The sequence below is a fragment of the Chionomys nivalis genome, chromosome X, assembly GCF_950005125.1.
Source record: "Chionomys nivalis chromosome X, mChiNiv1.1, whole genome shotgun sequence".
NCBI lineage: Eukaryota > Metazoa > Chordata > Mammalia > Rodentia > Cricetidae > Chionomys > Chionomys nivalis.
Genome location: NC_080112.1, coordinates 6,147,816 through 6,174,835, shown reverse-complemented (window position 1 = coordinate 6,174,835; position 27,020 = coordinate 6,147,816). Strand labels below are relative to the sequence as shown.

The 27,020-nt window shown below is 35.6% G+C and overlaps 1 protein-coding gene across 2 annotated transcripts in view; it reads left to right on the top strand.

Annotated features, from left to right (window-relative positions):
- The window catches only part of Aff2 (ALF transcription elongation factor 2), a 563,721-nt gene that overhangs the window by 175,806 nt on the left and 360,895 nt on the right, over positions 1-27,020 (top strand). For both annotated transcript variants that reach the window (XM_057759263.1, XM_057759262.1), the window contains exon 3: positions 5,495-6,349. In XM_057759263.1, the coding sequence (XP_057615246.1) occupies positions 5,495-6,349 (855 nt within the window). The remainder of the gene's footprint in view (positions 1-5,494; positions 6,350-27,020) is intronic.

Here is a 27,020-nt window from a genome sequence, read left to right as displayed (position 1 = left end):
TGGTTTCTCAGGGCAAGAGGTAGTATTTGTGTTGGTAGTTGTAGTGGAAAGGGGTAAGGTTGTGATTTTGTTGAAATCTACTGCCACAAAGTCCATTAAACACAGCAAGGATATTTCAAGTGGGAAATTAAACAGCTTTGTTTCTGCTGATAGATTCAGATCCTTGATCATAGACAGACATCTGTGTTAAGATCAGTCATATAACTTGGGGGATAAATGTTTTTCAGGAACCAGAATATCCCTGAAAATGTTTCAGACTTGCATCAAATTCTTGGTGGGACCTTAAGAAAATGAAATTTCTTTGTTTTTTGTTTAGGGATTGAGTAGGCAGACTGACTTTGGCTGCTGTCCAAATGGTTCATTGTGTAAGTCAGTTGAAGGAAATTGCTATATGCAAAGAGTTTATTCTTGTCTTTGCTAAAAAGTAATTTCTGCCATTAAAATGGCAAACCTAGGGAATTTCAGGGAATAAAAATGATTTCTTCCCAACTATATCTTTTAAATATGTCTTTCAAATGCACTTCTGCAAACAGTGCAATTATTCTACTGAGAATTATACTGAATGTTAATTGTTTAATCACTACTTCAGCACCAAGGCTGCATATGATGCAATGTAAGATGTTCTTGAGGAAAAGCAAACTAAAAGTGACTTAAATTATTCAGCTTCTAAAGATCTCCATCACTCACAGAAATCTCCCAGCATATATTTAGCATATTTCAGTGTAATCTTTGAAATTCATATTTTTCTAACTGTCCTAATTTTTACATGTGTCCATGAAGGAACACATGGTATGAATTAAATATGTGGAGATCATCCTCGTAATGAGGTCAAGGTTTCTAATTTGATTCCCTCTCCCTCTCCCTCTCCCTCTCCCTCTCCCTCTCTCTCTCTCTCTCTCTCTCTCTCTCTCTCTCTCTCTCTCTCTCCTTCTCTCCCCCTCCTTCCCTCTCCCTCTCTCTTTTTCCTTCCTGGCTTCCCCCCCTCTGTCTCTCTCTCTGTGTCTCTCTCTTTCTCCTTATTCCTTTTTGGTGTCCTTTCCTGGTTCCTCTTCTTTTTCTAGTCTATTAAAGGTGCATATATGCCAGGTATTTTGCCTGAGCACAATCTTCTCATTCTGTTTTTTCTTTCCCTTCGTGATTTTATTCATTTCTAATGCTACAACCTCTATATTCTCCAATCTTCACATACAAAGACTACAGAGTCCTATATCCTAAATGGAGATTAAGATCCAAGATTTAAGTATTCCACCTAGGCAGCGTAGGAATCTAGGAAGTGCTGGAGCATGTGAGGTATCTTGGATATTTAACATCTGTCTTTTGTAGACTATGTACGAAGGAGTAAGCAAGTGCTTTTCATCCTTGAAAATGTGGAGAAAATACTTATGACTTCTGTGACATAAAGACCACATAATAGGGAGTATTTCCTAACAAATGGCTCACTAGTCAGATTGCTCCAAGTATAACAGTAACTTTTTTCTTTGTAATATAGGGGGCCAGAATAGGGAACATAGGCACAGAGAAGTCTTTTGCTTTTCTGAATCCAACAACTTGTTTTGATAACCTATTTGGATGCAAAGAGAATCATAAAAGTTAATTTTGAGAATTAGCAACTGAATTTAATCGAATTTATTTCCAAGTATTCAGCTACCCTTCATATTTTAGTCATGAATGCTTTGCTTCCTCGTTGCAAAAACACATGTAAGAGCCTAATTATTTTAAAAAAACAATCTGGCATTTTTGTGAGATTAGCATATCCTACAAGGGATGGTAGAGCTAGGCTGTTGATTGTCCATAGACTTATTTGGTTGCCTCTGTTACTCTTATACATTAGGCTAACATTGTTTTGAAATATGACTTTGTTTTGATTTACTTAAGCAATAATTTAAATTCTTGAATAAAATTTTCTAGCTCACTGCAAAGACACAGGAAAGCTTGAGTCACTGTTGATGAACAATTGCAGCCTTTCAAAGTAAATGAGTATGAATCATCAATGTGTAAACACAATCGCCCCCAGAATATGTAGGCAGGCACCAGTAATTTATACAGTTCTCTGATTAAAAGGAATTAGATTCATGTTAGTCATAAGTTAGCTCAATTAGATGTTGTTTAATCCCACGCCTTGTTTGAAGTTTGAGTAGTGAGGACATCACAATTTAACTGATTTCTTTATCAAACAGGCTTAGCATTTTATGGTACAAAGTATTGCAATGTGTCAAAAATGTATACAAGTCTAGCATTCCTTGTAATCCAACACTAGAAAGAAGATGGTTTTAATCATAATGTATAATGTAACAGTTCATCTCATGTAATCTAAAATCAGTATTTTATTTTGCAAAAGTATGAATATTACCTTAAAATTATCTCTCAATAAACATGTTTAAAGGAAGGACATGGAGAAAACTAATATTTCATCATCCCTACTTATTCAAACCCTTCCCTTTTTATTGAAAATATATTTTTATTTCAAATAATATATCCTGATTATGAATTTCTCTGCTTTCCAGTTCCTCCTCACCAACTCTCCTATCTGGATCTACCCTTTTTGTCTCTCATTAGAAAACAAACAGGCTTCTAAGTGTTAATAATAAGATAAAATTTAAAAATAATGAACAAAATGCTCTGATATAACATTATGAGATAAGGAACCTTTTAAGATGCCTTTTAGTTCATATTCTGATGGCCACCTACCACGGGGCATGCAGCCTACCTTTAAGTATAGGTTGTTTTCCCAGTGAGACTCCTTAGAGAAAGTAAACTCTCTTCGGCAAGTGGTTATCAACTGGAGGTCGCTTCTGGATTACAGTTAGGAGCATGTGTCCACTTGCTGCCTCAGTCTCTGGGAGTTCGTGTATGTATGTTGATTTAGAAGGCCTTGTTTCCTTAATGTCCTCCATTTCCTCTGGCTTTTACACTCTTTTGACATCCTCTTCTTCAGAGTCCCCAGAACCCTAAGGGGAGGAATTTGGAGAAGATTTTTAAACTAAGTCTTCCAAGGTTTATCATTCTCTGCATATTGCTGCATATCATTGTCTGCATATTGCTGTGGGAGAAAGATTCTCTGATGACAGGTGGGCAAAACACTAACATATGAATAAATATGAAGAATGTTATTCGGAGTCATTTTGCTTCTACCTTTTTTTTTTTTTTTTTTTTTTTTGAACAGTAGTATCTAGTTTTATTCTATGGCCCTGGGCTATCTAGTCTCAAGTTCTTTGTCACTTAAGCAGTATTAGGAACTGGTTCCTCTCATGAAATAAGCCTTCAGTCATATTAGATATTTGTTGGCTAACCCAAAGAATGTTGTGCCACAATTGCACTGGTATATTTTGCAGGCAGGACACCATTGTAGATCAAAGGACTTGTTTCTGTGTTGGTGTTTTTGTCTCTTCTTTGGTAGCATAAATAGTAACTCCCTATAGCAAAGTTCTTAGATTTAAAGGCTATATGTAGGCACCAACCTGATTTTTCCATATTTAGTGAATTCTATAGGTCTTGTCTTCAGATATTGGGACTTGTCATCATTTTGTGAAGAGCAACCTATAATCTTGGAAAAAGCCTGGATATTTTGGGAATTCCAATGGGACCCTTTTGGTCAGCAACTCAGATATAGCACAATTCTGATCCTGGAAGCTTCGTTTGGTAACAAGAGATATCCAGAGGGGCTCTGTCTTTCCCATTCTTTGGTGATTTAGATCTCCTTTATATATGTGTATATTTTAGAACAGTTCTACTGTATTAGGTTTCCATATTACCCCTCAAATTTCCTCCTTCATCCTCCTTTTCCCTCCATCTCTATAATTGATCCTCACATGCTAGTCCCTCCCTTCACTGATCCATAACTATCTCTTCTATTCCCCTCTCCTAGGAAGATCTATATGTCTCTCCCATTACCTTACTCTATACCTAACCTTTATGATTGTATAATGTAGCTTGATCATTAACTTAATAGTTAATATCCACATGTAAGTGAGAATATATCATATGTTTCTGAGTTACCTCACTCTGGATGATTTTTTTTAATTCCATCCATTTACTTCTGAATTTTATTATTTTGTTTTTTTACCAGCTGAGTAATACTCCATTGTATAAATATATCATATTTTCTCTATACATTATTCTGCTGAGACATCTAGGTTGTTTCAAATTTCTAGGCATTCTAAATATAGAAGCAATGAAAATGGTTGAGCAAGTGTCTCTGTGGTAAGAAAAAGATTCATTATGTTATATGCTCATGAGTGATATAGCTGGATGCTTAGGTAAATAAATACCCATCTTCCTGAGGAACCACCACATTGATTTGTACAATGGTTGTACAACTTTTCACTCCTACCAGCAATAGAAGAGTGTTCTCCTTATTCCATATCCTTGCCAGAATGAGTTTCCACTCGTTGTGTTTATCTTAACTATTCAGACATGTATAAAATAAAATCTCAAAGTAGTTTTGATTTGCATTTCCCATGTGTCTAAGGGCATTGAACATTTATTTCTTTATCCATTTGAGTTTCCTCTTGAGAATCTTGTTTACATCTGTACCTCTTTTTGATTATTAGTTTTCTTGACATGTAGTTTTTTTTTTTTTTTTTTTTTTTTTTTTTTTTTTTTTTTTTTTTTGTTCTTTATATATTTTGGTTACTAACTCTCTATCAGATATTGGTAAAAATCTGTTCCTATTCTGTAACCTGTTACTTTTTCTAAGTGGAAATATCCTTTGCTTTGGAGAAATTTTCAAGTTTTGTGAGGTCCATTTATTGATTGGTGATCTTAGTGCCTGTGCTAATGGTGTGTTCTGTGCAGAAAGTATTTTCCTGTGCCAATGAGTTCAAGGTTATTCCACACATTCTCTTTTACCAAGCTCAGTGTATTTGGTTTTATTCTGAAATCTTTGATCCATTAGACTTGAGTTTTGTGCAGACCCAAATATGGATCTTTTGGATTCTTCTACATTCAGTTGTCCATTTTAACAAGAAACCTATATTGAAGATGTTGCTTTCTTTCTTGTGCATATTTCTGGCATTATAAACAATCAGATTTACATGGGTATATGTATTTATGTTTGGTTCTTCAATTCAATTCCATTGATTGACATGCCTATTTTTGTGCCAATACCATGCTATTTTATTACTATACTTCTGTGGTATAACTTGAAATCAGGGATGGTGATACCCTCCCAGAAGTTCTTTTATTATTATTCACTATTGCTTCAGTTTTCTATTTTGTTTGTTTTGTTGTTGTTTTGTTTGTGTTTGTGTGTCCATGTGAAGCTGAAATTTTTCCATTAAAGATCTGTGAAGAATGGTATTGGAATGTAAAAACCATTATAATATAAGGTTTTTTTCCTTACATAGCACATAACAGTGTGAAAATATGTGACAGTATAGCAATTTAAAAGAACCCTGTCTGTCAGTCTATATAAGGTATTTATTTGAAACATTAATGTTAGGAAACAGACACCTATTCATCTTTTCTTCTTTCACCCCATTTTTTGTTATTTTAGACAAACAAAGGGGATGCCCTTGCTAATCGAGTCCAGAACACTCTTGGAAGCTATGATGAAATGAAGGATCTACTAACTAACCATTCCAGTCAGAATCACCTGGTGGGCATCCCGAAAAATTCTGTGCCCCAAACTCCTATCAGCAAAAGTGAAGCAAGCTTTTATCCAGAACAAAAGAATCGAATGATGCCATCTCACCAGGAGAATACCCACTCCTCAGCACCAATGCCTCCACCTTCAGTCGTGATACTGAATTCCACTCTAATACACAGCAACAGAAAATCGAAACCTGAATGGCAACGAGATAATCAGAACACTAGTCCTGCACAGCCAAGCCAGGCCACTAGTCAGCCAAACAAGATGCAGACATCCACACAGGATCCACCTCAAACCCGACTGGAAGACTTCTTTGTCTATCCAGCTGAGCAACCCCAAAGTGATACAGTTGAAAAATCTAATCCATCTGAAAAGGAAGATGACACCAAGTCTGGAGAAGATGCTTTCAAAGAAATCTTTCAGTCTAATTCACCAAAAGAATCCGATTTTACAGTGCAAGCACCTGGGTCTCCCCTAGTTGCCTCATCTTTATTAGCTCCCAGCAGTGGCCTTTCTGTCCCAACCTTCCCACCTGGGCTTTACTGCAAATCAAGTATGGGGCAACAAAAGCCAACTGCATATGTAAGGCCCATGGACGGGCAGGACCTAGCAACTGACATCTCTCCAACACTGAAGCCTTCCATTGAATTTGAGAACAGCTTTGGAAACCTCTCCTTTGGGTCACTGTTGGATGGGAAACCCAGCACAACCAGTTCAAAGACCAAGCTGCCAAAGTTCACAATCCTGCAAACAACTGAAGTAAGTGGTTTTTAAAAAATTTTCCGTGATTGATTTTCTAGTCACTGGTAACTATGCATATGCAACTCATTTATCATATTGCTCTGTGTTCACAGCTCTCTTCGAGGTGAGTTTGATTCTTGGTCTGGGGTAACTTGGGACACAAATAAGTAACACTTCAAGTACAGTTAAGTCTCCATAATTTGTAGTGTTGAAATATCTGACTGAGTGAATGAAATAGTATAGTTATAAAATGATTTTAGAAACTTATCTTGTAGTGAAATTATGTACAAAATAATAGCATTCTCTAGAATCAATGCATTTTTTTAAAAACAAGAACCCACATAGCCCAGGTTGGCATCAAATCCTCAAAGAAGGAGCCAAACTTCCTGATCCTTCCACCGCCACAGCCCAAGTTTTCTAAGTACAAAGACACACCACCGCACTCAGTGCCTAACACAACAAGGCATTGTGAACACTCCCTTAGTGCTTTCAGTGTGTCTACAGGGGTATTCTTTGACAAGGTATTAATATTATCTTCCATATCTTCCATATAGCCTCTCACAAACAAATAAATAGAAAATGATTAAGACAGGTCTTAGGGATACTGAGATAGCCCTCATGGAAACAGCTGCCCACTGCCCTTTCAAGCACATGCCTTCTAAGAAGTTACTTCCTTTAGGTTCAATTTCTGTAACTGGTAACTAGAAGCCTGAAAAAACCGAGGGAGAAAACATGTTAACTTTCTTAATCAACAGCCCGAATTGATAGACATTCTGAGTCAGTACTGTCTAAATTGTGAAAGTATGATCCAGTAAGGCCTTAAGCTTTTCTTTTCTTCATTCTCACTAGAGAATGTGGTGACATTGGTGAATAATACAAACACAAAGCAAGAAAGGCCTGAGACAGTTGGTTGTATTTTATGGACTCACATTTTGATAGCGTCTCATTTTGAGGTGATTTGGGCTTTGTATTATAACTCATAAAGTCTTGTCAAGCTTGCACCTAAGTATCTCTCTGATCTGCCCCCTCGTCTCTACACTTGGTGCCTTTGTCTATGGATTGCTGTAACCGTCCATAACTACCCACTGACTCCTGTCCCATGTCTCTTCCAAACCATCCTCTGTATACAAGTCAGAACCTTCCTTTGATTCTTTACTGCATTGTCATTACTTTCCAAGATAAGTTCAGGGTTCTTCCTTCTGGGTCTGTGCCTCTTCACACTTTGACTTCACTTTTCCTTTCATGAATAAAAGCAAATGTTTGGTAAAAAAAATGTATCCTCAGCTGTGTGTAATTATATTATTTCTGCCTATGCCTTACTCTATTCTACTATGTAGTCACCAAGGAATCTTAAACTTAATTCCTACTGCATGTCTTAATACTGAGTTTTAATATAAAAACTAAATATAGATATGCTATGAAAGAAGAGGATAATAGGAAATTGGAATGTCATATGACCCTTCCCTTGTCTGAGTACCTAGTATTGTTCTCTCTTACGTAGCAGTGTCTCTGTACTGACTTGCAAGTGGCGCTGCTGCACAAACAGTCTGCTAGCCTGATCCATAACTCATTAATGGAGAGACATGTCACCCATCCAGTGAGATCCATTCTGTTGTAATCCTCTTTCTTACACATTCACAAAATGGCTGACCCAGTTTCAGAAATGACTTCATGGTTTTTCCTCATTTCTCCAATACACCAATGAGAGGAATATTTTCAAAGTGTCTGAGTGAGCTGTCATCTTCTCTGGATATGATTATCAAAGGAGTGATGATTCAAATTGACTTTGGAAGAGCTTTGTCTAGAAAATGGATTGGGTGCAATAAAATCATGATAGGAGATCAGTGAAGAGAGTGTTTATTTTAAAATAGTGGTCTCAAGGGATTTCAAACATGGGGAGAGTGAAGCTTAGATACCTAAAGCCAAGGGGAAGAAACATATTTGAGGGGCAATTTGAAAATCCAAAATAGGAGGAAAGAAATTGAGACATTAGAGAGCCCAACAGAGAGCTTAGAAGGGTGTAGATTAGAATGTGAACATAAATATAGACAGGATGGAACATTATGGAGCTTTGAACCTAATGGAATTTATGTGGCTAAAACTTTGACCAAGCCTGAAATTTTACTCTATTAAATCTTGATGTACTTTTTGAAAGCACTTAGCATTAGAATTCAGACCCAGTGCACAGTGCCAAGAATGTCAGCCAGTAGGTTCTGGGTCCCTGGTCAGAGCAGCTATCTTTGATGGGTTGCAGTATTTCTTTGAATTATTACCTTAAAGACTTATCTACAGAGCAATTTCAGTATTTTTCAAGCATTTGCAATTTTTCTCTGGATCTAGTGACAGGAAGCTAACATGTTTTAGTGAAGTTTGTTTGCCATGGTTAAAAAGCAAGAAAAATTAAATGACCAGAAAACAGATACCACTCAAACATATACAAATAATCAGATATGATAATCTTCACATATTCAGAAGTTAAAATTTTTGTTTAAACATGTTATAAATATGGCACTAATGGAGAGAGTGATATCATCCTAAAGGGTGATTTGCTTCAGAGGCTGCTGTTGGTTGTGGTTTAAGGTTAACTAAGGCTCCAATTGATTCAGAACCAGGAGGTTTGTACAAAAGTTTAAGGGAACTGATATACTTTAAAGACTGACTAGTTTCATCACCTAGCTGTAAAATTTTGTTCACATTCATAATTCTGTCTCCTTTTTTATACCCTGTTCAGTAAGCACTGTCAGTGAGCACTGTGAGTATAATTAGCTTCAGTTATCATGTAGTGAGTGATAAACTCTCATCACTTCTGAGAGTACCATGGAGAATGTTGGAATCTTACCACTGATAGTATGGCAGTGACTGCCAGCTATAAGGAAATAAGATAGGTAGTTATTTTTTTTTCCAACTTATTTTCTGCTTTATTTCTAATGCTTGCAATTTTCCTTTACATTAGTCTTTCAGTTGCATTTGGGTTTTTGTTTGTACATTTGTTTTGGGTGTATGCATAGTATTTCTATGTGTAGTCTACATGTGGGCTCATCTGGGTATATGTACATGCGTGTGGGTACACAGGCATGTGTATACATTTGTGTAGAAGCTAGAAGTAAATATCTCTATCTGCTTCAATCTTTCTCCACTTTATTTTTTTTATTTTATTATTTTTTAATTAAAATTTCCTCCTCCTCCCCGTTTCCCATTTCCCTCCCCCTCCTCCCACATATTGCCCCCTCCCTCCACTCCCCTCCCCCATCCCCACTCCTCTTCTCCTCCCCCCACTCCATTCCCCCTCCCTCTCGATACTGAAGAGCAGTCCAAATTCCCTGCCCTGCGGGAAGACCAAGGTCCTCCCACTTCTATCTAGGTCCAGGAAGGTGAGCATCCAAACAGGCTAAGCTCCCACAAAGCCAGTTCATGTACTAGGATCGAAACCTGGTGCCATTGTCCTTGGCTTCTCATCAGCCTTCATTGTCCGCCATGTTCAGAGAGTCCAGTTTCAACCCATGCTTATTCAGTCCCAGTCCAGCTGGCCTTGGTGGGCTCCCAATAGATCAGTTCCACTGTCACAGTGGGTGGGTGCACCCCTCGTGGTCCTGACTTCCTTGCTCATGTTCTCCCTCCTTCTGCTCCTCATTTGGCCCTTAAGAGCTCAGTCTGTTGCTCCAAATTGGGTCTCTGTCTCTATCTCAATCCATCGCCAGATGAAGGTTCTAAGGTGATATGCAAGATATTCATCAGTATAGGACAGGGTCATTTCAGGTTCCCTCTCCTCAGTTGCCCAAGGTACCAGCTGGGGACATCTCCCTGGACACCTGCGAGCCCCTGAAAACACTATCCTGAGTGAGATATCCCAGACCCAAAAAGAGGAACATGGGATGTCCTCACTCATAATCGGTTTCTAGCCATAAATAAAGGACATTGAGCATATAATTTGTGATCCTAGAGAAGCTAAATAAGAAAGTGAACCCAAAGAAAAACGTATAGTCATCCGCCTGGATAGGGGAAGTAGACAAGATTGCCGGGCAAAAACTGGGAACTTGCGTGTGAGGTGGCATGGGGCTAAGGGGAAATGGGGTGACAAAAGTGAGAAGGGGAAGATGGGAGGAGCTTGGGGGAATGGGATGGTTGGGATATAGGAAGGGTGGATACGGGAGCAGCGAAATATATATCCTAACTAAGGGAGCTATCTTAGGGTTGGCAAGAGACTTGACTCTAGAAGATAGGTAGTTCTATTGAAGATTAAAAGTCCACAATACCGCTGTCTGCAGCATATACTATGTGTTTTCACTGGATTGCATCACGTGGTTCTTATTAAAGTAAATAAGGATTCAACCTCAGCTATAAGTGGTGTAATATCAACCTTACGAGAAAGAAATAGGTACACTTTATATGGTCTTAAACATTCTGGATGTGAGAAAAGGCCTTCAACCTTAACATTTGTGCATAGATGTGTAGAATTCAGAATGTTCTGTACATGTACATTGGTGCTCGCTTCTTTATGTTTTTGGATAATTTTTTTCTAATTGGTTCATTTTTATTGGTATTCACATTCATTTTCCCAAAAACATCATTTCATATTTTTCCTAACTTTAAGGTTTGTTGAAGCTAAATGAAGGAAGTCAAGCAAAATTTCTGAAACAGTAAAGAATCCCCATGTGTTTTGTATGAAGACACAGATGAAAAGAGAGGAGTCATTTAACATGGCTATGTTTCAGTAATTAGGAAAGGTGTTCTGAGGAGAATAATATACCATTCCTAGAATAGTTGCCCAGATTTATAAAACATTAGTTTATAGGACTATACAGGCAGAGTCTCACAGAGAATGATTGATAGACTTTGAACTTGGTCTTGAATGCTAAATACAATTACAAATCTCTATGACAGGTCATATATATTCATATTAGTAATAGATGGAGAGAATGGACTATAAAAGTTGGAAGATAATTAAAAATGTTGGACTTATTCTGGAAAAAGACATATTTGTCTATAACTAAAGATTTGTAGGATTAAAGTGAGATAGGGCTAAAGCATACTTTTTTGTCTTGAATATATAGGCAGTGCGGATGTCAGAATATGATTGTATACTACACACTTCAGTTTCCCTGACTTCACTGGTAATTGAGGAACTCTAAAAATGCTAAAACAAGCCTCCTATTTGTTTGTTCAATACAATTTGGTAATCCCTGAAACCACACATAAACCACCAACAAAAATGAACACAGTCAGTTGAGCCTAGGCATTTGTACATGCACACACACACATATAGATATATGTAGCCATAATAAAGTAAAGGAGGGTAACAGTTTAGGAGTAAGGGGAAAGGGAGGGGGCTAAAGGAGGAAAGGGAAGGGGGAATGTTATGTAAGTCTATTTTAATTTAAGATGTATATAAAAAGCTAGTTTCCCCTTGAATTCTGAAGTTCTGAGTTCCCCTGTGCTTGTTCTCTACTTCCTTCTAAGAAAGAACATCATATTTCTTCTTTTCTAAACTGCAACTCTGCCTCTGGGGGCTGTCTTAAAGGTCTTGCTAAGATAAAGCTTGAACGCCTCTTCCGATGTGGATCCCTGCTATTTGTTCATTTCATTTCTTCCTTCATTTGCTTATTAGAACTAGTCAAACAGTGGTACAGAGAAGCATTGCCATTAACACAAATTTGGTTTCCTGATTGTTCTCTTTCTTATTTCTTCAGGTCCTACTTTTTTCCCACATGTTTTCTTTTCCTTCCTGAGGTTATATACAAGTAATTGTAGCTATCAGCTTCCTGAAAACTGTCAGCAATATCAAAATTCCAGTCTTTAAAGCTAAAAGAACATTTGTTTTTCATTCATTGCTCTTGGCATTCTTTGTTTTTAAATCCATTGTTATTTCCATTATTTTCTTTTTGATTGAAAATAAGTCAAAAGATTATTTTATCCTCATTTTGCAATATAACTCTAGGTATACTATACAAATATGATTATCACCATTACCAATGATAAAACTTAAAACATCACACTTTATTAAGTTTTGTGATTATTTAGGAGATAGCTATAAGCAAATGTTTCTGTGAGGGAATGTGTGGTGTTCTTGCAAAGCCCAGTTTCAATGAGTTATACTGGCACTTAGGATCTACTTGATTATTTTGGTTTGTGAATTGGAGAGTGGTTTTACCTTCCTGGACCTCTTGTTAGACTGGTTCCTTGGTAGACCACTAGCAGTGTACTTCTCTTTCCCAAGTAAGCCCAACTCTATTTTTTTTTCTAAAGTAAGTTTATCCAGTCTTTTCCCATTTTCCAAGATTATCCACAAGAGGACAGAATGGAGGACATATAGTCCTTCACATTCCTCATTACCATTTTTATAATAACCTAGGAATTACTGAGACTAGGTAAATGTGAGCAACTGAGCATATTTGAGGAATAAATTGAAATTAAGCCTAGAGAATTATTATATTTCAACTTTTTAATAATAACTATATAGTGCAAAAGAATTCAGCCAAAATCATTAAGTTGTGGACTAATCAAATAGCCTTTTAATCCTTTAGTTACTACCCACTAAAATAATGGAGAACAGAGAACATCTATTTTCATAGTATGTCCAGGAAAATATTTTGACAGGTTCAGTATACAGTAAAATGATAAGCCTTTGTTATGTGTGTTCGAAATCATGCTGTTATCACTGGATACATCGATTAGCTCAGTACTTTCTGAGACAGCCATAAAAAAGATGGCTTTCATTCTGTGTTAAAGAATAAGAAAAATCGACAGATAGATAACCATATTGATTCCACTCAAATAGTAAATACAAAGGGCTCTAGAGATGAGTTGTAGAGTTGTTTATGGGTACTGTAAGTTTGTTTAGTATTTGTAATTACTGTGAAAGGAAACAATCTTTAATTAACCATTATTTTAAAAATGGAGTATGCTTTGCTTGCCAGATGAGTTTACAATATGGATGACAAAAACAAAAGCCTATTGCTATAATACAAGGTCTCATCTTGACCCAGTCCTAACAAGATCTTAAATAGACATTATTCATTTTTCACTTAAAAAGAAACCAAGTTTATGGTCCCTTGATTAAAATCACACAGCTAACCAGGTCAATACAGTTGACCATGCTGGACCTGCCTATGTAAAGACTGACATTTCTTTGATGACATTTAGTAGAAGATATAGTAATGTATATACATTAGTTACTTTTGTAAAAAGAACTTTTTTAGCATATAGAGCATGGATATATTGAGCTGAATTCAGCGAAGCATAAAATACCCTTGCTAGGTTCATATTTCAAAAGTCTGAAGTTGATCATAAGAAACGAACACTTTTTGTGATATTACAGCTTACAGTCACATGTTTTTCATTTACAAACATGTCAAGAAGTTGTGTTTTCACCATATTTCTAAAGGAGTAATATATGATGCAACTTGTTAGGGGACATTTTATTGGTTCATAAGGCTTCTGAGTCTTTGTCACTTTGGTAGGATGATTTTAACAGTATACCCAAATAGCACAGCTAACAACCGAGACATCTATGGATGAAATCTAAATATTAAGATAAAATTTATATGCAAATGAAAGAATAGTAAAATTTGAAAATGAAAACTAGCAATTGGAGGGGAGTAAGATTTATCTCAAATGCTGCAGCTCATCAATTACATTAATTTCACAAACTGCTTATCATATGTGGAGATAAATGCACTTAGTAAGGAATAGGCAGAGTCCCCCCTCCATGCTTTTCCTAAGTAGTAAGTAGGTGAATCTCACTGTATAAAGGAATGCTGAAAAGCGATAGACTGCCTACTTCAGAAAATCCCTGTGCGAATAAGAACAGCTTGGTTCTTAGGTGGTATACAGTGAAATAGTAGTAGAAAAAAAAAAAGATCTTCTTAGTTAAGGCTTTAAGGATGAAGAGAAATTGAGCTAAAGCTTTGAGTAATGCAAGTGTTGATGGAAAAAGAAAATTGTGCCTTAACTACCTGAAATGGACTGCAAAAAGACCCTGCTTCTATGATACAAAGGTATCATGGCAGCTCATTGCTTCAAATAGGGATCATAATGGAATTTTAAAAGTGTTATAATTTTTTTGAAAAGGTTAGTATTGGATGCCATATTATGTAGTTTCAGGGATCAATATTCATATGGAATACCACATGAATAATGATTACTGGAGCTGTGTAAAAAGATGGTGCTGGCCTGAAAGTACAACTGTTCTTTGATCTTTCCATGTAAGGATTTCCTGTATTCATCCAGGACTTTATGAAAGCATACTAGGAAGGTTAATTTTCTCTGAGAAGTCCCAAGGTTATTTCCATGAAAACCTGCCCAAGATACTGATTAGAATGTTCTCCTGGATAAGGTGATCATTATGAGACTATGCATATTTATTGGAATAAATGTAGCCTTCAAATTCTTGAGAAGGTAGAAGAATCTAAGCTTCCTTCTCAATCAAGGTTGATAGGTAGAATGGGCTTACAATGGAGACTTTAGTCACAATCTATAACATGTCTCAGATATGTGTAGAATAAAACATCCTTTTAAATGTTAGTTGGCAAATTTTCACAACAAACATACAGCACAATAACACATTTCAAGTTTTTCATTGAACTCTTCTACAATGAATCATGTGCACTGGTAGAAAGATTCCTTAAAAGACAAATGCTATAAGATTCTATGTTTTCATTTACCCTATATTGTTTTTCATTCATTCAATAAACTTTTATTAACAACTTGTTTTATTCCAGGTAGTATGCTAAGGAGCTAGAAATGTAACTTGAGAATACATCACTGTTGGTAGTTTCAATTAGGAAATATAGAAAAATGGAAAAATAATAGTAAAGTGGGGAAAGGGTGTGTTTGATTTTCTCTGGGAGCAGAGAGGCTTGTAAGACTGTCTAAGGTGTTTCAGAAATATTTGTAAAATAACCTGTATGCTAGATCTTGAATTAGGGTTCAACATTTTCTTGAAAACAGAGCAAGTTAAAAGTAGGCCTGATGATGCTGTTGCTGGGAAGTCATGAACCATAGCAATTTTTGAGAAGTTCTAAGGGAAAATAGCTGAAAGACTCAAGATACTGTGTCAGTTTTTGGAAATAAGAGAAGATATTAAACCATTTAGGGGTATCAGATTGAAGCTTGGTCAATGGTGTTTTAAAAGGTAATTGGCAGAAGAATGGAAAGAAGGGGGTCAAAAGCCTGTAAAGGCCACCAAGATTAGAAACAGGAGATCTGTTGAGTGAGCTTTCAGAATATACTAGGACAGAAACGGTAGCAATTTGAATTAAGTCTATTTCTGAGATAGACTTTTAAGGTTGGTTCAATGGGATTAGGTAACTAATTAGATGGGCTATTAAGAGCAAGCTAGATGAGAGACATAAAATGATGTTGCAGTAGAACAAACAGTGGGTGGTGCTTCATTATTGAAGATTCTTTTCTTGATACTCCGATCTTCACAAAGTAGGCAAAATTTTCCTTTTAATACTTCTATCTCCATGCTATCATGATGTCATAGTGCTTAATGTTGCTATATTAATCATTACACAGTGCTCCTTGTGTAAAGCTATGTGAAAAAAATCATGACATTTTATGTATCCATGAAGAATTTATTTCCTACAAACAACTTTTTTGAATTGACACTGAGAAACTAATAACTCCTCTCAGAAGGATTATATAGTAGTTTATAAACATTAGGAATTATGCTGGATATTGTTTTAAAAGTCTTGGGAATGGAGGCTTTTAGTTGTAGTGATAGTTGTGACCTTTGGTATTTTTTTCTTTTCTTTTTTTTTTTTTTTTTTTGGTCTTTCTCTCCTTTTTACTGAAGCTGTCTTCAAGTAGCTTAGAATGAGGCATTAGAGTGACATTGCACTCACCCTCAACACACCTGATATAAAATTGATGGAGAAATCATATTATTGGAAATTGGTATATGTAGTTTAGAGTTATTTCACCTTGTATAAATTTTTATCTCAAATATTGCATTAGCTCTACTTCCTTAGATAGACGTTGCATATATGGTCATTGAATTTCAGCTAAGATCAATGGACTTTTGGTAGTGGGAGCTGGAAAAAAACAAGTATAATTAATTGTATACTGTTGTAATATCTGCGGCAAGGCTGTGTCCCCAGCACCCAGCCGCCCACATTGCTAGCTTATGCCCCGAAATAATTACACGGAAACTGTATTCTTTTAATCACTGCCTGGCCCATTAGTTCCAGCCTCTTATTGGCTAGCTCTTACATATTGATCTAACCCATTTCTAATATTCTGTGTAGCACCACGAGCTGGCTTACCAGGAAAGATCTTAACCTGCGTCTGTCTGGAGTGGGAGAATCATGGCAACTCACGAACTCGGCTTCTTTCTCCCAGCATCCCGTTCTGTTTACTCCACCCACCTAAAGGCTGGCCAATCAAATGGGCCAAGGCAGTTTCTTTATTAGCCAATGACCTTCCTCCATCAGTATACTATTTTGGAGTCCATAGTTTTTTGGGTTGGAATTATAATTTTCTGACACAGGGAAATTAATTATGATGTGCTTGATTAGTTTTCCTAATCCATTCCTATATATATAGTTGTTTGAAATTATCTCTTTAATACATGTATATTTTCTCATTTTCAATCATTATATATGTGGAGACTTTGGAAGATAAGAGTGTCACTTTTAGCAATGGAGAATCTAGAGAGCAGGTAGAAGGTTTCACTAAAGCCATTTTTGGGAGCTAATTATACAATGAAACATTGGGCTCTCTACTCCCAAGTCCAGGCAGTTAGTTAAAGGAAGTAAGAAAAGTCAACACCTTAAAAATAGCTCATATTCTTTTAATATACATATGCAATATCCCAGAAAGCTGAGTCATCATTTTAATGAGTCCTTGGGAGTGGTGGTAATAATAATGTCTCGATTTATGGAATGAGAGGATCTTGATACTGAAAGAACTGCACATAGTTTACTGGCTCAGTAACAACATATTCTCATGTTTTTAGTCTGCATATTTCTTACTAGGGAGTCTTTAAAGGTCACAGGGAGAAACTTGATCCCAAAACACTTCCTTCAGAAACAAGTGGGTCATGACGCTTGACCATTTTGCACACCTTGAGGCTACAGATGTTAACTGTTTGGTCTATTCTTGGAAACATATTAGCTTAGCCATATTAAGAAAACATCTTACATCTGTGTTTTGACTTCAACCTTCTTGCCATTTAAGAGAAGAGAGAAAAATCATAGCTATTCTATGTTTTTAAACCTTCTTGAAATTACTTTAAAGTGTAACAAGATTAAAAGACTGAGGTCAATGCCTTACACACACACACACACACAGAGAGAGAGAGAGAGAGAGAGAGAGCAAAATGGGTGGAAAGAGAGTTGCTGCTTTGTTTATGTGAATCCTTTGACCACTGGTTCATCTCTGAAACAGAATTCATTAAAACCCATAACAATATTTTTATGCTTTATATAGTAATACTTTGGAATATTAAAAGACATATTACATTGTGAATAAGTTAATGAAAAATGGATCTTTTGTGAGCTTTAATTATAACATCTTTAATTATGTGATAAGTAGGTAGATAAATACATTTGTAAACCATATAACCATACACCTATAAAAGCTGTATAAAAACAAGCAAAGACCATACTTGTTCGCTGTTAAGGAACATTTACTGTTATTTTTAGTGACAACCCAATAGTGATGTCAAAATGGTCTAAGTTAAAAAGTTTTAACTGAACTCTTTTTAAAATTACATCTTCATAAATCAGGAGATTATGGTACTAGAGCTAGAAATAACTCTTCTACTTTTACTGCTATTCTGCAGTTCATGTTTTGCATCCCCATTTAATTTGTAAACCATTATTTATTCTATTAATTAGTATTAACTTTTTTGTTAGTAGTCATTAATTATCCTCAAATTTTAAGTGAGATAAAGATGCTTTGAGAATATGTGTTTATCGGAATATTAATATTTATTTTCAGTTGTCCCTTTAATGATTCATTTGAAAAAAACTTTAAAAATGAAATCAATGATGTAATAACTTGCCAGATAAATGAACTTTGTTCTTAGTGAAGAATATGACATCTTTACAGCCCATGCAAACCAATCTATATAAATTTCCAGGAGAACATCACTGAAACTGTCTCTTAGTCTAATTCTTTTTTTTTTTTTTTTTTTTTTTTTTTAGATAGGGTTTCTCTGTGGCTTTGGAGCCTCTCCTGGAACTAGCTCTTGTAGACAAGGCTGGTCTCGAACTCACAGAGATCTGCCTGTCTCTGCTTCCCGAGTGCTGGGATTAAAGGAGTGTGCCACCACTGCCCAGCTTTAGTCTAATTCTTATGAAAGTAAATTTTATCATTTTCCCTGTCATCTTTTATCCTGAGTGTGTAAAAGGATTGTGTGTTGTTTAATTACAAGGTTTATAATTTTCATTCACTAGGGGAGGCATATCTGTGACATCTGATTTCAATTATAACTCAACAGGTGATTATTTCCTTACATATATTCATTAAGGTGAAACTAGTTTATAAACGTAATAAGCAGTATAATTCTGAATAAGCATTCATATTTCCAAAAAAATCAATATTCCCAAAGATGAGAGCAATAAAGCTAGACTGTTCACAGCCATTATCGTGAACAAAAGTAATTTTCTGGAAATATTGATAGTTATTCATCCAGTTATTAATATTGATAACATCAATATACATAATATAGTTCTAATCCTTATTATGGTCAAAAATTTTCAAAGACAAGGATTTTTTTCCAATTTGAGTTACAGTGAATGATACACAGAAAATTCTCATTAAACAAAGGATGGATAACTGAACGAATCTCCTGGTCATCACATATATGCTACAAAGACAATAATCACAAGAAAATAGGTATAGGAAGTGTGGTAACAAGAGAAAAATATAAAACTATTATATGCAAAGCCTTCTTAATCTGGAGGTTTTAATTGCCCATAGACTCCTTTGACCTTCAAAGAGAGTATTGAGGTCACCAGGCACAGTTTTATTAATTCAAGCAACTTGCTAAATGAACTGGTCAACACCAGTAGGCTTTTGTCAAGCTTCTACTATATGTAAAACTTGATACCTTATATTTGAAAGAGACAATATTGAAAATAGTCTTATCCTCCCTTTAAGAAATTTGTGCATAGCAGGGAGAAATACATACACATATGATACCAAAGTAAGGTTAATTATTAGAGTTTCAGTGCCAGGGGAACCCATAAGAACAAGAGATGCATGCATGCTGTAAAGTAGATCTAGGATGTGCTGTGGGAGCTCCTGCAGCTCCTTCCACTAATAGCCTTTAAGATACCAGCCACCCACTTGGGAGTGGTCTCTCATACTATCAGTGCAGCTGTAAAGTGTGTGCCACCACAATCTATGTCTACAAGGATGAATGTAGATCTAGGATATTTTAAGGGAAGTATAGCCACCTCATCGAACTATCTAAAGCAGTAGAAGGAGACATGGTCCTTCATAAACTTCCAGAATCTTAGAACTGTTTAAGATGCTCATAAACTAACTAGATCCTCTCTCTAGAGAAACTGGAAATACAAGACAATGTTTTAGACTTCCTGAAGATAACCTGTGGGTCTTTTAGAGAGTCTGTGTATTGATACTTGACACAATTCATATACAGGAGGAATTCTAGCTTTGACATGAAGCAGAGCCATATCCACATCTCAATTTACTTCTTTTAGTCACTTGCTTTGGGCAAGTTTCTCAGGTTCTTACAGTGTATTTTCTCCTATATAAAATGTGTATAACAATAACTTCTCCGACAGTTTGACATTGAATGTGTTAATAAGAATCATTTAGTCACATTGTCAAACACCAAACATATTTTACTACTCTTAATACCTGCCATGTTTCTATGTATTTCCATCAAGGACAAAGGAATTGGCTACATTGCTAGACTATTATTTAGAGATGTCATTTCTCCATGCTCTCCTACCCAATATCAGTATGGATTTTAAATATTCCTCAAAATGTTAAGATTATGAATGCTAAGAGAAATAATAACTAGGTAATATAAACCAACACTGAATTCTTAAAATAAGTGAAAAAGAAAGCAAGCCCAGTGTTTAGTTACCATATTGTTAATCATAGTGGGTTGAGGATACATGCATGGATGTATAGATGTACAGGAACATTAGAAAGTTATAAAATGTCACATTAGTGGTTATATTATTTTACTCTCTCTATCAGAAAGTTTTGTAATTTCATACTTTACAAGCATAGCTGTTACCATCCTAAGGTATTTCTTCATGGTTTATACTGATTTACCAATAGACGGCTGAAGATTTGTGATGGTCCACTTGAATAGTGGAGGCAGCAAGATCAGGAGTTCAAGGCCAGCTGGGCAACAAGGAGCTCTGTTGGTGTGGGAGGTCCTTCTGTCTGTGTGTTTCTCTTATTGGTTAATGAATAAAGAAACTGCCTTGGCCTGTTGATAGGACAGAGCTTAGGTAGGCAGGGAATACTGGACTGAATGCTGGAAGAAGAAGGGTGGAGTCAGAGAGATGCCATGGAGACACCCTCAGAGAAAGATGTGCTAAAACTTTGCTGATAGGCCACGAACTCATGGTGATATACAGATCAATAGAAATGGGTTAAATTAATGTAAGAGTTAGCCAATAAGAAGCTAGAGCTAATGGGTCAAGCAGCAATTTAATTAATACAGTTTCTGTGTGATTATTTTGGGTCTAAGATAGCCGCCTAAACAGACAAGCTCCCTACACTGTAACACCCTCAAAGCATTTTTGTAAAAATATGCATATTTACACAGAAATATGCACACATGCATGCACAAAACCATATATAACAACAGGGTTGTAGTAGATGACATATACTGCAGTTGTTATGCAAACTGATGAAATAGGTAGCTTTGTAAACATGACATTTGGTGAGGAAATTAAAGGAAGGCAACAGTGGGTGGTTAGCTTTAAAATCAAGTTATTTAGTTGGTCATTGTACAGGTGACTCAGAATTGCTTTGTAAACTGTGAACATGTTGATTCCTACACTTAAAATATGTAATCCCAGTTTTAAGAAAAGTGGTGGAATTAATGCTCATTATATACATAAAGCTTTCCATTGAGCTATTCATTGCTTTGTAGTTATTTTCTCCAAAATAAAATGTGTAATTATTTGAATACATTTTAGCACACACACTGTGGGCTAAGCTTGTTCTTGACATCTAAGATCCTTTGAATGAAAGTGCCAAAAGACCCCCACTGCCATAGGCGACTGTCAAGTGTCATGTGAACCTTAGTCTCCTGGGATTCAAGAGAAATAAAAGATTGTCAGACCAGTCCACAACTGAGAAAGAGGAAAAACACAAGACCTTGAGGGCAGCAAGGAGATCTCGTCAAAAATGAAACAAACAGTAGGTATTTGATTCATAGAAGTAAAAATGGCTAGGTGGCTGCATGGGTGGATGGTTAGGCAAACTTAATGATATAGCAAGATTAGAATCTATATAGTACTTTACCAAAGTGTGCTTATTTACATGAGAAAGGAATCACTTTTTAAAGAACATAATGTTTGTGATTTGCTGTATGAAAAGTTAGCATTCTATATTGTATCATATATTTATAAGAAGCTTCTTAAACTGTTAGTGAAGTAAGCTGTTTTTCTCTTTCTTTTGCTTGAGAAATTCCAAAATGCTAGTGATTTTGATAAATAGTAATTTGTAAGCATTGTGTATTTGTAGACTGCATCAGAAAACATTGAATGATGCATAAAAACTGGCAAATTGTGTGATTCCCATTTTTATTATTAGAGGGATAAATTATCTAGAGGTTTAATAATAAGGCAGGTTATGTAGTTTACTAAACTGGATTTCTGGTGAGCTAGTGGAGAGAGTAAAAGAGAATTATTGCCATCTAACTGTTCTTGGTTGTATTTCTTGAATTTTGTGTTAGTTACCTATATACTGAGTAATTTATATCTATATCTATTCTACAAGCCAAATACATGTCAGCTATGTCAGAAGGAGAAATAACCCTTGATTTACTTTTTTTTTTAAAGCTCTGAGGATCTACTAGGGTTCTAGATGCACAAGTGCTATACAAGCTGTGTAAATTTTGAATTGTCTTGTACATTTATGGTGATTTCAAATATCTTCAGTAGAGTGTTCAAGACATTTTTACATATTCAGTCAAAATTTCATATATGTTCTTTGAACATGTATAAGTCATTTCCACAGCATTCAGTTACTGAATTGGTTAAACCATCATGCTTTGAGCTCTAGCTTTGCATGCTCCTGCACTTCCAGAGTGACCCATATGAATTCCACTCCTTTGTGTTCTTGTGAGCTAGGGAACTTGGAGTAAAACTAGGTTGCTGTTGTGGTAATCTTGCCAATGAGCATATAGCATTGGTATTAGGAGAGGGGCATGTTTTACCTCTCTGTGGAAGAAGGATTAAGTACAGATTTACATTGTAAGATTCTGCAAATAGGCTATGCTTCATATAACACACTCATTTTCCTAACAAGCCCTGAACCAAAATTCTTTGTCCAGTCTTGGTCAAGGTGGCAACTGCACTGTTTGTTTGTTTGTTTGTTTGATTTTTAGCACTAACAGACTTCTGTTGGTATATCTTTCTTTACAAAACACTGGATTTTGAGATGAGGAAAGCTGTTTAGAGCATATGAATTTGTTTCTAGTGTACATTAATTCTAGGCATACCGAATTTCTTACAAGTTACTCTAAGGAAACCTATATTGATATGTTAAATGGCATAGGTGTGTGAACAATTTAAATATGAAAGGCAATAAAATATTTAAGAGCATCATCATGGAAGAGGAAAGTAGGGAGGATATTTTAGTAAGAGTTTGATCATTAAGGATATAAAATAATTAATGAGTTTAATCGGCCACCACTAATCAGAATGATTCCCACTAAAAAAGCAGACTTTTGAATTCTAATTTCTTTGTATTTAGCAAATTCCAGCAATTTTAATTCTGGAGGAAGCTTTTGGCTTATCTTTAACATTGTTTCTTCAGATTCAAACAGTACCTGTTCATACAAGATTATGTGGGATCCCAGAGAGCTTTTGTCAGGAGATATATATTTCCTTAAAATGGCTTTAAGAGGGTATATAATAAGTTTGAAAGATAGAAGAATCATGCATAAATGAGTGCTCAAAGACCACATTTATAACCTGGACCCTCCATTTAAAGCACAGATTCTTGTAACCACTCAAAATATCTATAAGCAAAATGGACCAGAGGGCAAAGGTGTTAGTTGCCAAGTCTGATGACCTTAGTTTAGTCCCTGAAGCTCACATGGTGGAAGATGATAATGGGCTTCTGCAAGTTGTTGTGCGACCACCATTCACACACCTCAGCATATTTTCATGCACAAATGCATATGTATACACAAACAAAACACACATGCAAAATAAATAGAATAAAACTAAGTCTTGGCAACTTTGATCAAGCATATGACTGGGCACCTCTATACCAATGAACATCTCTAAATGTTAGGACAGAGTATCAAATTTTAAAGGGAGTGTCAGTGTGCAAACATAACTATGCAAAACAAGTACTTGGCTAGCTAAATGGAAATATACTTGCAATTATTTGGTGAAATAGAAATGAAATCGTTGTGGCTAATGTTGTGGAATGTCAGGAAAATTTGAATTCTCTCACCTGAAGCCACAAGGTAGAAGGAAAGAACCACATCAATATTGCATTTGTGTATTGTTGAAAAATAAACTCAAAATGGAAATGTCTTCACTTTGATTAACATTGTCATCTTCTAACATTGGTTTGATTACAACCAATTCTTTCATAGTCATTATTTATACTATATTTCAAAAGAATAAAGTAGTTCTTAATTCCAACTGCTAGTTGGAAATCAATGTATACTTGTCAAAAGCTTCTCATATATATAAGAAAAGATTGAAAAAGTTTAGAACAGATACCAAGCTAGACAGATCAGAGTATTAACATTTCTGTAGGCACAAGAGTGAAAATTTACCATGTTAAAATACAAATTAGAATTAAAAACTAATATGGGCCAATTTACCCTGTGCCACAGTCTTAGGCAGTGACAAGTGTTCTTGTTAGGCTCCCTGTCTAGGTCAGGTCTTGGTATTACTACCTTGGGAAGGGGGTAGGGAAAAAAGATAAAGAAACAGTGGCCTTGCCAAATGTAATTTTATGATTAGAATTGTATAACTCCTATATTATTTAAACAAAACCAGAAATACTTTCAGCATAGCTGTGCCCATCTCATGGCAATGACAATTGGATAAAGCTAAATGAATATATAGGGCCATCTATAGCCTTTGCATAGAGATTTCAAGATCTTATCTCCAAATTACAGGCATTAACAAGAATAGTGATTTGGGATAACTATGAACTTGACTCTTTGGATATAGGGCAAGTAATTTTGTACTATAGATACCAAATAAGAGTCTCAAGTTTTACAATACGTAAGTCTTATTGGAGAGATAACATTTGTTCTTTACATAAGGAACACTATGGGGTTTGTAAACTAATTTTCATAGTTGCTAAATATCTCGCTCCTGCCCACCTATCATCTCATGATCCCTTTTTAAAGTTACAAATCAATTTAACTCTAAACCTTCAGCACTGTGATACAAACTGTGTTCAGGTAGGCTTACAAGTACATGTATTTTTTTCTCACAAACCCAAACTAATTTTTTATGTTTTCCCCCTCAGGATACTTAAAGCCAAAGGGTTTGTAAAAAGTTTAATTTCAGAAATAGCTGAGATAGAAATCCATAGTATATTAGTGATGAAGATTATGAAGTTTATGACTTTAACAAAATCAATATGAATCTGTGGAAACTAATAAAAATCATAATATTTATTGGATTTCTGTAATGGTATCTATTCAGATTAGTTCTTGACAATTTCACACATATTCAGAGCATTTCAGAACTCATAGGATAAACTTGTTGATCTTTTATTTCAAATTAGTTGTACCATGTAAGGAAACGATCACCTGTTGAGGTATAATTGAAATCAGATGTCGCATAAATGATACTGAGAATTTACAGCTCTTTGTTTTCAAATCATTTTCATTTTATTAGAAAAAAATCTTGATTTGTCTGTTTCCATATCCAATATTTACCACTCACATACATATTGTATTTTTTCTTTTTCTTTTTTTCTCTTTCTTTCTTTCTTTCTTTCTTTCTTTCTTTCTTTCTTTCTTTCTTTCTTCCTTTTTCTTCCTTCCTTCCTTCCTTCCTTTCTTTCTTTCTTTCTTTCTTTCTTTCTTTCTTTCTTTCTTCTTTTCTTTTTTTTTTGTTGAGACAGAGTTTTTGTCCTGGAACTCACTGTGTGATGGCGTAAGTCATAAACAATCCCACACCAGTTTGGAATTATGATTAATAGGGTGGTATTTATTTAAAGGGGAAAAAACTTACAGATCACCGTCCCAGACAACAATCCTCTGCGCAATTAGGAAGAAGTCTAGTTGCTGGAACCAGAGCAGGAAGTAAAGAGAGAGCGAGGAGGGAAGTAGCCGCTTTTTTAAAGGGAGAGAGACCACACCCCAATGGGCTGGTATCTCAGCGGCTATTGGCTGGAGGAGCGGAAGGACCTCCCACAACACCTCCCCCTTTTGTTTAAGTAAGAGAGTTCTAAACCTACTATGAAATTATATACAATAAGTACAAATATCCTATTCTAACTAGCTTAGGTCTTGTATAATAAATAGCTTGGCCAAGTCATGAGTGGAAAGTAACTACATTTATATAGTCTTCAACCCCATCGAAGATCTGAGAAGGGAAATAATGTTACCTGAGTAATTAGGAAGTGCAATCAAACAACATCTAAATCATGCAACAAATCACAGACACAACTAGCTACCTGGGCAATCACCCAAGGTCACGTTTGCAGCTTTGAGGCAACCAACTTTGGCTAAGGCCTAACATAACTGACATACCATTTTCAAAGGCAAGAAACTTGTCAAAACTATCTTACCCTGTCTTGGCAGGATATGACAGTCCTGTTTTTTCCATTCACAGATACTCTGTATTTCTGTCAGTGGTTGAGGTATGGGCATTTCTTTACCCAAAGGCCAGTTCAGCCAAGAAGAAAGGCTCCAGGTGGAGTGTCTTTGGTGCTCAACATTCTCTCGGGAATAGAGCGGTGTTGCCAGGAGCAATTGTGTCTCACTACCACAAAACTCTGAGTTAGATTAAAGGCCATTTTCTACAGCTCTTTGAAGAGATTGAAGATTATCTATCTATACTGAATATAATCTCTATGTATCTAAAGAACCTGATTAGACTAATTATAAAGGACAAACTTAGAATACTATTGATCTATATAATTCTCAATACCTATCTAACTTAAAGACTAAGACAATAAACGACTGTGAAACAAATGAGGACAATGACCTCCAAATATAAACAATGTACAAATATACATTGCATATGGTAAATATATATCAATACACAAACAATATGTAAGTATCTTAATCAGAGGTAGAAATGTACACTGCAATATGGTAAATATATACAATATATATATATCAATACAATATATGTCAATGCATAAAAATGTTTTTAAACAGAGGTAGAAACATGCATGCATACAATAGTCAATATAATTTCACTTTGTAACAATATATAAGAATTGATACCAATACATTTGTCTCAAAACAATAACTCACAAGTACCAAGAAGTACCAATCTATTATCCCTCGTTTTTTTTTTCCAAATGATCC